The sequence below is a fragment of the Armigeres subalbatus genome, chromosome 3 (genome assembly GCF_024139115.2).
Source record: "Armigeres subalbatus isolate Guangzhou_Male chromosome 3, GZ_Asu_2, whole genome shotgun sequence".
Classification (NCBI taxonomy): Eukaryota; Metazoa; Arthropoda; class Insecta; order Diptera; family Culicidae; genus Armigeres; species Armigeres subalbatus.
In genome coordinates, this window is record NC_085141.1 from 375577935 (window position 1) to 375590111 (window position 12177).

The window sequence follows — 12177 nt, forward strand, 5'->3', positions numbered from 1 at the left end:
GACGAAGAGTGCAGACAGATTCTGGAGGAGAAGGACGCAGCGCGGGCGGTCGCGCTGCAGCAGGGTACCCGGCACAACGTGGAACGTTATAGACGGAAGCGGAGACAGCAAACTCGCCTTTTTCAGGAGAAGAAACGCCGCCTGGAGAAAGCGGAGTGCGAGGAGATGGAACAGCTGTGCCGTTCTCAAGAAACACGCAAGTTCTACCAGAAGCTCAACGCATCCCGCAAAGGCTTCGTGCCGCGAGCCGAAATGTGCCGGGATAAGGATGGGAGCATCTTGACGGACGAACGTGTGGTGATCGAAAGGTGGAAGCAGCACTACGAGGAACATTTGAATGGCGCTGAGAGTACAGGCAGTGAAAGTCAAGGCATCGGAGGAGATGACTACGTCAGTTCAGCGGACGATGGAAGCCAACCAGCCCCCACCTTGAGGGAAGTTAAGGATGCCATCCAACAGCTAAAGACTAATAAAGCAGCTGGTAAGGATGGTATCGGAGCTGAGCTCATCAAGATGGGCCCGGAAAAGCTAGCCACTTGCCTGCACAAATTGATAGTCAGAAACTGGGAAATTGAACAGCTACCGGAGGAGTGGAAGGAAGGGGTTATATGCCCCATCTACAAGAAAGGTGACAAGCTGGAGTGTGAGAACTTTCGATCACCATCCTTAATACCGCCTACAAAGTGATATCCCAGATCATCTTCCGTCGTCTGTCACCATTAGTGAACGAGTTCGTGGGAAGTTATCAAGCCGGCTTCGTTGACGGCCGCTCGACAACGGACCAGATCTTTACTGTACGGCAAATCCTTCAAAAATGCCGTGAATACCAGGTCCCAACGCATCATCTGTTCGTTGATTTCAAGGCGGCATACGACAGTATAGACCGCATAGAGCTATGGAAAATTATGGACGAGAACAGCTTCCCTGGGAAGCTTACCAGACTGATCAAAGCAACGGTGGATGGTGTGCAAAACTGTGTGAAGATTTCGCGCGAACACTCCAGTTCGTTCGAATCGCGCCGGGGACTAAGACAAGGTGATGGACTTTCGTGCCTGTTGTTCAACATTGCGCTAGAAGGTGTGATGCGGAGAGCCGGGTTTAACAGCCGGGGTACGATTTTCAACAGATCCAGTCAATTTATTTGTTTCGCGGATGACATGGACATTGTCGGCCGAACATTTGCAAAGGTGGCAGAACTGTACACCCGCCTGAAACGTGAAGCAACAAGTTGGACTGGTGGTGAATGCGTCAAAGACAAAGTACATGCTTGTGGGCGGAACCGAGCGCGACTGGGCCCGCCTGGGAGGCAGTGTTACGATAGACGGGGATACCTTCGAGGTGGTCGAGGAATTCGTCTACCTCGGATCCTTGCTAACGGCTGACAACAACGTTAGTCGTGAAATACGAAGGCGCATCATCTGTGGAAGTCGGGCCTACTACGGACTCCAGAAGATTCACCACCGCACCAAATGTGTCATGTGCAAGACGTTAATAAGACCGGTAGTCCTCTACGGACATGAAACATGGACAATGCTCGAGGAGGACTTGCAAGCACTCGGAGTATTCGAGAGACGGGTGCTTAGGACCATCTTTGGCGGTGTGCAAGAAGACGGTGTGTGGCGGCGAAGAATGAACCATGAGCTCGCCCAGCTCTACGGCGAACCCAGTATCCAGAAGGTAGCTAAAGCCGGAAGGGTACGATGGGCAGGGCATGTTGCAAGAATGCCGGACAGCAACCCTGCAAAGATAGTGTTCGCTTCCGATCCGGCAGGGACGAGACGACGTGGAGCGCAGCGAGCGAGATGGGCAGACCAGATGCAAAACGACTTGGCGAGCGTGGGGCGTGATCGAGGATGGAGAGAGCGCAGCCTCGAACCGTGTATTGTGGCGTCAAATAGTTGATTCAGTGTTATCTGTTTAGATGTAGACTAAATAAATGAAAATGAATCGTTTCCACATAGTGAAAAGTAAGACGAAAGTCGATAACCTAAAATTGCGAAAGTTACTTCTCGGCCTAAAAAAAGGTGAAAGGCACCAATTCAATGCAAGTCCCCGGACCTCCAGAGGATATCAGCCAGCCTGTGCTATCGGCACAAGGGACCAACTTTTGTAACCTTTGTCTGACTTGTGCTGCTCGGGAGACATAATCGTCTCTGCCGTTAGAATACAGTGTAGTGAGATTGCAACCCTTCGATCAACCTGTATTAGCTAGACGAAGGATGCAACGTTCCCGCACCGATGAGGTAAGAGCGAAGCGCAGCAAGATACACGCTAACTTTCACCTACTCAGTGACTGAGTAAAATTGTATTGCTCTCTCTTTCTATCCCACGAAAATTTTACTCAATTTCCGTCAAAAGCAGGACAACTCAAAACTATGAGTAATCCTGCTTTTGACGGAAATTGAGTAAAATTTCCGTTGGAAGAAAAGAGATGGCAATACAATTTTACTCAGTCACTGAGTAGGTGAAAGTTAGAGTGTAGCGTGTTTCGACAACTGGCGCGAGAGTTTAAAAACGCGAATCCGTGGGGTGACGCCTACGGGATTGTGATGGCCAAGACCAAAGGGGGCTCTCCACCCCCCGAACGGTCCCCGGATAAGTTGACGAGAATTATCAAGGTACACTTGCTGTCCCGAGCCACAATTCACTGGCCTCATGCATCACACGGCGTTATGAATGCGGAAGAAATGGTGGCTCCGGTGACGAATGAAGAGTTACTCGCGTTGGCTAATTCCCTGGCAACGAACAAAGCTCAAAGGCCTGATGGAGTTCCGAACAGCGCTCTCAAGGCAGCAATCATAGGGGACACGATCATGCTCAAACTAGCTTGACAGAAACGCCTCGACGAGTGTTATTTTTCCTGATAGATGTAAAGCTATGTCCATTTAGAATCCGGAATCATTTATTGTATTGCAGCGGCACGGAAAGTGATCGCTACAAGAATTCTTTTACAGCGGTTTGTTTACCTAGGCCCACTTGCTGTGGTATAAATTTCACGATGTTTCGTGCAGCGAGTCAAAAATTATTCCAGATGAAGCCGAAAGGAGAGAAAAAAAATCTGCTCACCCACGTTGATAATCCTGCTCATCGACGATGGAACCTACGTCAAAATGGATTTCGGACAGCTTCCTAGCCAAAAATTCTATATGGCGACGGCACGAGGAGTAATTCCTGCGAAGTTTAAGTTTGCTTTTTGGACAAACTTGCAAAAAAACAGATGATTTTGGCAAAGGATATGCAGCTGTGGAGCAAAGACCTAAGTGTTTGTGACGAATAAGACGATAGACTCGAAGCTGTACACGGAGGAATGTCTCAAAAACCGAGGTCTACCTTCCATAAAGCCAATAAAGGTCCCGTGAAGTTGGCGCCAGATTTGACGAGTTGCCACTACTGGCGGGAAGTCATCCAGTGGTACCGCGATAATAGCGAAGATTTCATCGATAAAAACATAAACCCACAAACATAACTGTCCACAGCTCCAGCCCATCGAGACATTTTGGGCAGTAATGAAGCAGAAGCTGAAGAAAAGTGGAAAAACAGCTCCAACAGACCAAAATGTGGAACAAATGTACCAAGGAAGTTAACTCCGGAGGTGTGCAACTTTTGATGAGAGGAATATAGAAGAAGGTGCGAATTTTCACTAAAAACAAAAAGAAATGATTTGTATCAATATTTTTTCCTTAAAGTACAGTGAATTACCCTTGTTTTGGCGACTTGAAGTCGAGTCAAGTACGAGACACTGAAGACGGCCTTACTGTTGAGGTCGAAATACGTATCTGTCAAGATACAATAAAGTGGTGGAATTCAATGGGATTGTTTAAACTCGTCTTATGACAGGTGAAAACATTCCACTAAAAAGCTCAAAATAATTTTCTTTTTCTTATAGTCCAATCCGTTTAGCTTCGCTTTTCAGTCTGATGTAGGCTTCCTCCATCCTCTCAAAGTTACGTGCCATAATATCAATGTCGTCGGCGAAACCAAATAACTGGACGGACTTCGTGAAAATCGTACCACTCGTGTCAATCCCTGCCCTTCGTATTACTCCCTCCAAAGCGATGTTTTTTTTTTTTTTTTTTTGTGTCTTTATTAAGGAGACTTTCAGCCCGAGGCTGGCTCGTCTCCGTCCAAAGCGATGTTGAATAGTAGACACGAAAGACCGCCTTCGGCGTACAGGGAAATCTTTTTAATTGACACGACGGGCAAGTTGCTGGAGCGGATCATCCTCAACAGGCTAACTCCGCTCCCCACAGGAAACGACGCGCTGCGCTTTTTGCTGCCCGTTTACTCGATGCTTATGGGGAGATAAGATTGCGGCGTTTCCTAAGTCGCGGTTGTTTCTTTCGAATGTGAAACACTGCGATCCTTGTTAACGGCTGATAATGATGTTAGTCGTGAAATACGCATCATCTCTGAAAGTCGGGCCTACTACGGGCTCCAGAAGAAACAGATTCAAACAGTCAAACAGATTCACAACCGCACCAAATATGTCATGTACAGAACGCTCATAAGACCGGTAGACCTCTACGGACAGGAATCTGAGACTATGTTTGAGGAGGTCTTGTAAGCACTCAAAGTATTGGAGAGACGGGTGCTCAGGACCATCTTTGGCGGTGTGCAAAAGGAAGGTGTGTGACCGCGAAGGACGAACCACGAGTTCCCCTACTCTATGGCGATCCCAGTATTCAGAAGGTAGCTAAAACCCTGTAAGTGCAAGAAGCCCTGGAGCGCAGCGAGCGAGGATGGATTATTGTGGCCTTGAACCGTTTATTATGGCATGCGGGCTAAATAAATTAAATGAATCCAGTAAAATGTTACCTTCGTACGCTGCGACGGATGCTGTTACGTAACATTTTGGCAATTCTGGCACCGGTGGCCGTGGTATAGGACGGAGGTGGTGTATACTTGGGCGGTGCATCGTCCTGGGGTGGCCTCGATTCGAGTGAAATCATCGTCGAACCAGAATTGATGGTACGCACCGGAAGTGGCGGCGCTGGTCGACGCGTATATTGCATTCTACTGTTGTTGCCATTCGAAGTTCCATCACGGGATCCCATAGTTGGCCTTAGTAGAAGATCAAATCGCTGCAAATGAAAATTCAAAGTGTAAATGATTGTGTCATGCATCGCATCGTTATAATCCCGTCACTTACATCCAGAATATCCGGAGGTCCCTTGCTCAGGTAACGATAAATTTGTATCACCGTCACCACAGGAACCAATAATAGAAAGGCGACCTGAATGAATCCGCCAATTTGTCGAGCCCACAATGGCCAATACCCTCCATGCTTCCAGTTAAACAACGAGTTCGAGTTGGAAACACGATATTCCATGATACACAAAAAGATCATTCCAATCGGCATCAGGAAGTTCCACGCGAACGCAATAAACGCAGAAAAAGTTTGGCCCAGCCATAGATCGTTCACCAATATATCACCTGTAATGAGCAAATCTATAGTTATGTCAACTGTCACTTTCCAAAACCCAACAGTCTGTATCAACACTTACTGGTCAAAGGTCTCCCACGCACCAGAAATATGGCCAAAATATGCCCTATCCACAGCAGCAGCAACCACCACGCTCCTCCGAGCACCATGTCCAGATAGTGGATGATCGTGATGCCACTCTCGGTGGCCAGCGGTATGCCCATAAACAATCCGGTCACGCAGCTGAGCACAATCGACGACGGCGAGTCACCAATCGCACCGGCTATCGGTTTCCACATGGCGCACAGCTGTCCCAGTCCGAACATCAGCAGCGTCAGGAAGCCGAGCAGACTCCAAATGGGGGCGATGTGTTCTTGGGTAGCGGCGGCCAGCGTCGAGGGAACAGTTCCGTCACCAGACGGAGCACCTGGTAGCCACTTTCCTGGTGGGGGTTGGCGTACGGTCGTTTGAAACTTTCACCAAGAACCATCGAGTAGCGGATGAGCCACTTGGTGGGCATGTTGGCGTGCTGTGGCGGCAGAGGCTGATCTGCCGGCAGCAGGAAGATGTCCGTGCCTATGTTTTCTGGAAGTATGGAAGGAAAGAACATTGAATGATGAGTATTGATTTACATAGAAATTACAGTAATCTACAACTAAAAGCGATAGACACACAATTTTTTTAGCATCCCTTTTATAGCTACAGTGATAATTCGGTAGGCAGCATCCGTTGGTAACTGTTAGGAAGCAAACAACTAAATATGAAAAATGATTCCATTCAATTAGTAATAATCCAGTAATAACGAATCCATCCACGCAGAAGAAGAATGTCTTTCCGGAAAATCAACCATCAGGAAGCTCCTCTCAACAAGATGTCTCCTGGCTAGTACGTCAACAAAACCAGGAGATTGCTGAACAAAATGCGTGGTTCATGGATACGATGGAACGTTTCAACAAAGTTTCAGCACCATCCAGACCGGCAAACTCTGGCGCCCAACATCCAAAAGTTTTGTTACGATCCGGAGAATCTTGTAATCTTGTAATATCAACGCACCCTCTGACCATAGCCTATCTGCGTTGTATTTAAATACCGCTTAGCGATACGTCTACCGGGCAACACGTCCGATGTGCACTGCACTAAGATCTCCTTAGATGCAACCGGACCGAGATCTTACTTAGGGCCGATGCCCACGTAGCGTTTTTTCAACGCTGCGTGCATGTGGCATTAAAAAAACGTAGGTGTGCATGTTTATTTATTTTTGGCTGTGATACATCGGAAATCAGAAAAGGGGATCAAGTCTACCCAGTTTCCCCTACAGTTCGTATAATTCTGCCTTATTAATGGTTATCATACTTGCATATCTGCAATTTAACTTAACTAAAAACATATCCTAAACGATAACTGTATATAGTTTCTATTATTGTCCATATATACCTACTATTCAATCTAGGATTCCAAATCGGATAAATTAATTCATTTCCTAACTAAAAGCTTATCCTCAACGCTTTGGCTGTCAATAGTCTCCACAATATGAACCCTGAAGGTTATAACTTGTTCAATCCTACATCTGTTTATATTAAAACTCAATCCTAACTGCCCCAAAACCGCTTTCAACACACAACTGCCCCGAGCACAGCCACTACATGTGACCCACAGGTCCCCAATCGAGGACGGCCTACACTATACCATTACAACGCAGAGCTTACACCCTCTCCTGGGCTGTTTTTTTCTTCCTAAGCAATGGAGGTGGAATCTGCTCAACAGACATCCTGAGTTGTCCAGGAAGTGCGGGGTTAGGGACCACCTCCAACAGCAAATGAGGGAGGCAGGACTACATCCCTGACCCGCTAAACCGTTTCCATTGCCGCCAAGCCCATAGTCCCTTCGGTACAACCAGAAAGTAATGCTTCAAAGGGGGGCCAGTGCACAACGCACCCTCGAGGTTAGCTGCGTGTCCTTGCAGCATCGAACATCGTGACTCACTTTTTTAGAAGAACACCATGGTATCGTGCCAGCGCATTGCCGGCTTTCCAGGTGGCCTTACCACGCCCTATGTCCTCGGAAGGTGGGAAGGGTCGACTTCGCGCCTGCTTCCCTCTGCACGACTGGTATCAAGAATGATAATGCCGCGTGCACCCCAAATTGACCTCTCTGCGACAGGGCCTATTCGCCAGCACACAGAGGGACTTGCCGACGCACACTGGTTCAGAAGCCCCCAAAACGTGCGTTTTTTAGTTTTCGACCTGAAAACTACATTTTAGAGTCATGTGGTTGTCATTTATTATGGAATGAAAAAAATTGAATGTACAACAATTCTACAAGCATCAAATTGGAACATCTTTTCTGAAGACACAATATTGGACAAACGGTTTAATTAGAGCACGTTTAATGACCCCCAAAACCATATTTGAATAACTTATGGAAATGATTTAAGCACAGTTTATTCTATGTAAGTAAAAAAAACATGTTTGTTTAGAAGACTACTTTGATCTATCTTGAAACCTGTCAAAGTTTATAAAGGAGGAATCTTTAGAAAAATAGTCAATTTCATTAACACACCATGAAAAGCGGCAAGTGGCAAATGACAACAAACAAAGACCATTCGGTAGCTTAAAACCGAATCTTTCAGATGGTGGCTTTTGGCTTGCCGACTCTTGCCGCTTTTCATGGTTGTTGATGTGAAAATCTGACTATTTTTTCTAAAGATTCTTAATCAACTTTGAAAGGTTTCAAGATAGATCAAAGTAGTCTTCTAAACAAACATGTTTTTAGTCATTATGCACCACTTCTAGAATAAACCATAGTGCTTAAACAATTTCCAAAAAGTGGCTAAAATATGGTTTTTTATTGCATAGTAACGTCTTAATTCTCATAAGAACCGTTTGTCCAATATTGTTTTGAAAGATGTTCCAATGATGTCTTGTATAACATTGCAGAAATAACTACTGGTTTTGTAACATAATTTTTTATTCATAACCGCCCTTCAGGTGGATAGATCATTAATATTTTCCTTATCAAAAGAAAGCCCAAGAAACATCCTTCAATTCTTCTGAAGACATCATATTTTCTAGGTCGAAAAACAAAACACGTATTGGCTTGAATGCACGCGGTGCTCGCCTGCCCCAGGCTTGACGAGGACCCTTTCCGTCCTCTGGCTCGGAACCCGCCCGGTTGACCGACGCCGCGAAAGCGACGATACCATGTTGTTCTTCGCGCGCCCACTTGTTCGATAAAAGGATCGAGTTCGACCACAGAGCAAGACCACCGGTATGATCCATGAAGCCGACTCCGAACCCTTGGACCACTTCTTATTTGCGCCTGAACTAGCCATCCTTGAGTCCACGCGCCACCTTCTGTGTAGCTTCGAGACGATTTGGGCGATAGTCGATAAAACGGCGTTCCAGCCAACTTCATCTTTACATATCCTCCGAAATAGGTTGGCCGGGGTAGTGTCCAGACCACATGTGGCAAGCATGTGGTCACGCATTGCGCGAAAACGTGAGCACACGAACAACACGTGTTCCGCCGTTTCCTCTAAACCTGCGCACACCAAACACTCGGGCGAGGCCGAGCAAGCGTTACCTGCACTGTGATTTTGCAGCACGCTTAAACGCCGGGCACATCGAACCCCCCATGGGGTGCTTGCTGTTCACAGCTTTGCTGCAACGAATCAAACAATTGGGAGGGTTCGTGCAGCATTGTGCCTTATGTCCCTCTAATCCGCAGCGTCGGCAGAGATTGCTTCTGTCAGGGCCTTTGCAGTCCCATTGCTTGTGCCCCGGTTCCAGGAACTTGAAGCAAACTTCGGGTTGCTCGTATATGCCCACAGGGCATACCGACCATCCCACCTTGACGCTCCCTAACTTGACTACCTTGGAGGCGTCCGCTGCAGATAGCCGAACCAATGCTACCTGCGTCCCTGCCGGACCTTTCCGTAGTCGAACGGCTGCGGTGGGCGTCTCCACTTCACACTGTCGCCGCAGTGCCGTGACGAGCTCTTCGACTTCGGTGATCTCGTCAAGGTCTTTAACCCTTAGATTCACCTCCGTCGTGAGTGCCCTCACCTTGACCGTCTCGCCTAGGACTTCCTCCGCCAACTTCTTGTAGGCGGCGCTCTTTTGCGAGACGCCCCACTTCCAGCTCGAGGATCATCTCGCCCATCCGGGTACGTCGTATTCGACGTACGTCGGCGCCGAGTTCACCGAGCTTGACGTCACTCCTCATCGCCTTCAAGACGTTCGAGTACTTAGCCTCGTCCGTTTTGATGACTAGGGAATCGCCCCTGGAGCGATTGGCGCCTACCCTAGACTTCTTGCTACCCTCATTCGTCTGAGCCTTCTTTTCGGCCCTTGACGTTTTCGGTTTCCTCTTGTTCTTGACCAGGGTCCAGGAGGCGTCATCCCCCTCTATTTTCCACTACCCTTGTTCGGGGTAGTAACCCTTTGCGTTTTGGAGCGGCCCCCAGGGAGCTCATCCCCTGGAGACTGTCTCCCCCGTTTTTGTGTCTACTCCGTTGGAGCGTGCCCCCGACGTGCCCGCAAATACTTGAGCCTCAATCTGGGTAGACTTTGGCACCACCGTCTTCGCTGGCACGCCCTCGGTCGATTCGACCTTGCCCGACTCCGCGAATCCTTGGGCCTCAGGCTGGGTAGACCTCGACCCCACGGATTTCACGGGTTTACACATGGCCGTCCCGACCATCCTCTCCAGCTTGGCGTCCAGCATCGACTTTCGAAGTTTCAGCAAGCTCCTCTTGAGTTCCTTACTGATATTATGCTTCGATGACGCAAAGTCGATGATGGCGTCCAGCTGTTCCGTCGCCACCTCGAAGTTCGAAAGCCCATCGCGTTTGCGGTTCATCGCCTCCACAAGCCATGGGACGTCAATAACCTCTACCGGCGTTTTTTTAGCCGAGATGAAGGTTATGTAAGTGACCCACGCTGGCGCTGCGCACTGAGCTGTCGACTATTGCCTCTGGCCTCCTAGGCGGAGATCTGAACAACCAACCTCTTGCGAAAGGGTTGTCGCCTACACTACTACCACTAATTGAAGAATTGACTTGGTTTCCCAGTTTGGTCCCACGAGTTGCTCGGGAAAAGAGGTCCACCACGCCAGAGCCCAGCATGACGCGGTAAGGGACAATTACTGTGGAGGGTGCCCAGGTACCCCACAGGCTCCGTTAAAGGCCTAGCTCATTATTTCACCCCCCTGGCCATGCATCCCTTCGGTACGGGTCGCTTAACGCCTTGGGATTAGGGGTTAGGGACGATGGTCCCCTTGGTCGCACCTACTCACTCTAGCTGATGTCAGAAGGACAACAGTGCCCAGGCTGCACTACCAGCTAAGTACGCAACCCTTAGCTGGCGGTCAATTGTCATCGGAAGACCCGTGGAAGCGTGAGATTGGAACTTGTGAGGACCAGAGCTGTGTAGGTCGCTCCTTCCCAGATGTCAACTCACCATTTCCACAGCCCTGGGTTGTGTGACGCTGAAAACATGCTCCTAACATTTCATGCCTAAAAAATAAAAATAATTAAACTAATTACACTAAATCTTACACTTTGAGCGATCCCGGCTAACATTCGCGTTCCACAATGTGTTCCATGAGTGCTGATCACTCATGATAACGTACCGAATCGGGGGAAAAAAAATGCAATATAACGCAGAGTTTAAACCCTCTCTTGCGCTAAGTAATGCTGAAAACCTAACTTCTAGGAATTTGATTCGTAGAAACAAGTTACTTATACTGAAATTGTTGCGTGGCAAAATAAGTTATACTATTAGCTAATTTACTTAAACCCTGACTACCCCACATTATACTGGCCCGTTCCAAAAGTTTTGTTACGATCCGGAGAATGATCTAATATTCGACCGGTGGTACCAGAAGTATGAAGATCTTTCGATTTCTTCGTGAATGTTCGCACATCATTCACACTTGCAAGACTTGCAATGAAATTGGACACAAAGAGGGATATTGCAGCTGCATTCCTGTTAAATCCAATCAAGGAGGTAAGAAATACAAAAAGAAGAAGTCGATCATCAATGGCTTTTTTTTTACGGTCAATCAAGTGAAGAGTGAAGCAAGCAGAAAGTTTCTGAATGTCGTCCATAACGGTGTGAAAATAAGTCTCCAATTCGACACAGCGTCCGATACCCCGATCCATTCAAAGCAGACATGGGAGAAGCATCCTAGCTCCTGAACTGAAGCCTACAAGCAGTGAAGCTAAAACGGCATCAGGAAAGCGTTTGAATATAATTGGAGAACTTTCATGTTCAATCGATTTTGGATGTGTTATCAAATACGGCACCTGTTTTGTGACCGTTCATCCTAATCTCAATTTGTTTGATCTCGATTGGATTGAACTATTCAACCTTCTCTCTGTGATTGGCAACCAACGCTTCTCTCTGCGATTTGCAGTCAAGTTCGTTCCACATTGACCAATGACTCCGATTCAATACTATAAAACAGCTTTCCCGAACGTATTTAAGGACACACATGGTTATTGCAAGAAGAATAAAGTAAAGTTGTAGTCAGGAATTATTCTTCCGTAATCTGGAAAAGTGACGTGTGCGCCAAATTACAACTTATGTGTTTTCCATTTTTCTGTTGAAGAGCATGATAAGTATAACTCGTAAACACCTTTTTTCTGAAAATGGCGTATACGTCACCTTTTCAGATTACGGCAGTATTAAAACCGTCGAGTTTTCGCAGTAGGCGGCGCCTATCGTTACAGTAAAGAAGCCCAATGGCAAAGT

General features: G+C 47.4%; 2 protein-coding genes across 6 annotated transcripts in view; one reads left to right on the plus strand and one right to left on the minus strand.

Annotated features, from left to right (window-relative positions):
• The window catches only part of LOC134226558 (sodium-dependent transporter bedraggled-like), an 822794-nt gene that overhangs the window by 388160 nt on the left and 422457 nt on the right, over positions 1-12177 (plus strand). The gene's annotated exons all lie outside the window — the stretch shown is intronic.
• The window catches only part of LOC134226548 (sodium-dependent transporter bedraggled-like), a 49192-nt gene that overhangs the window by 4060 nt on the left and 32955 nt on the right, over positions 1-12177 (minus strand). Inside the window, 4 exon segments of the mRNA XM_062707394.1 lie at positions 4816-5081; positions 5150-5433; positions 5505-5819; positions 5822-6007. Coding sequence (XP_062563378.1) covers positions 4816-5081; positions 5150-5433; positions 5505-5819; positions 5822-6007 — 1051 coding nt within the window.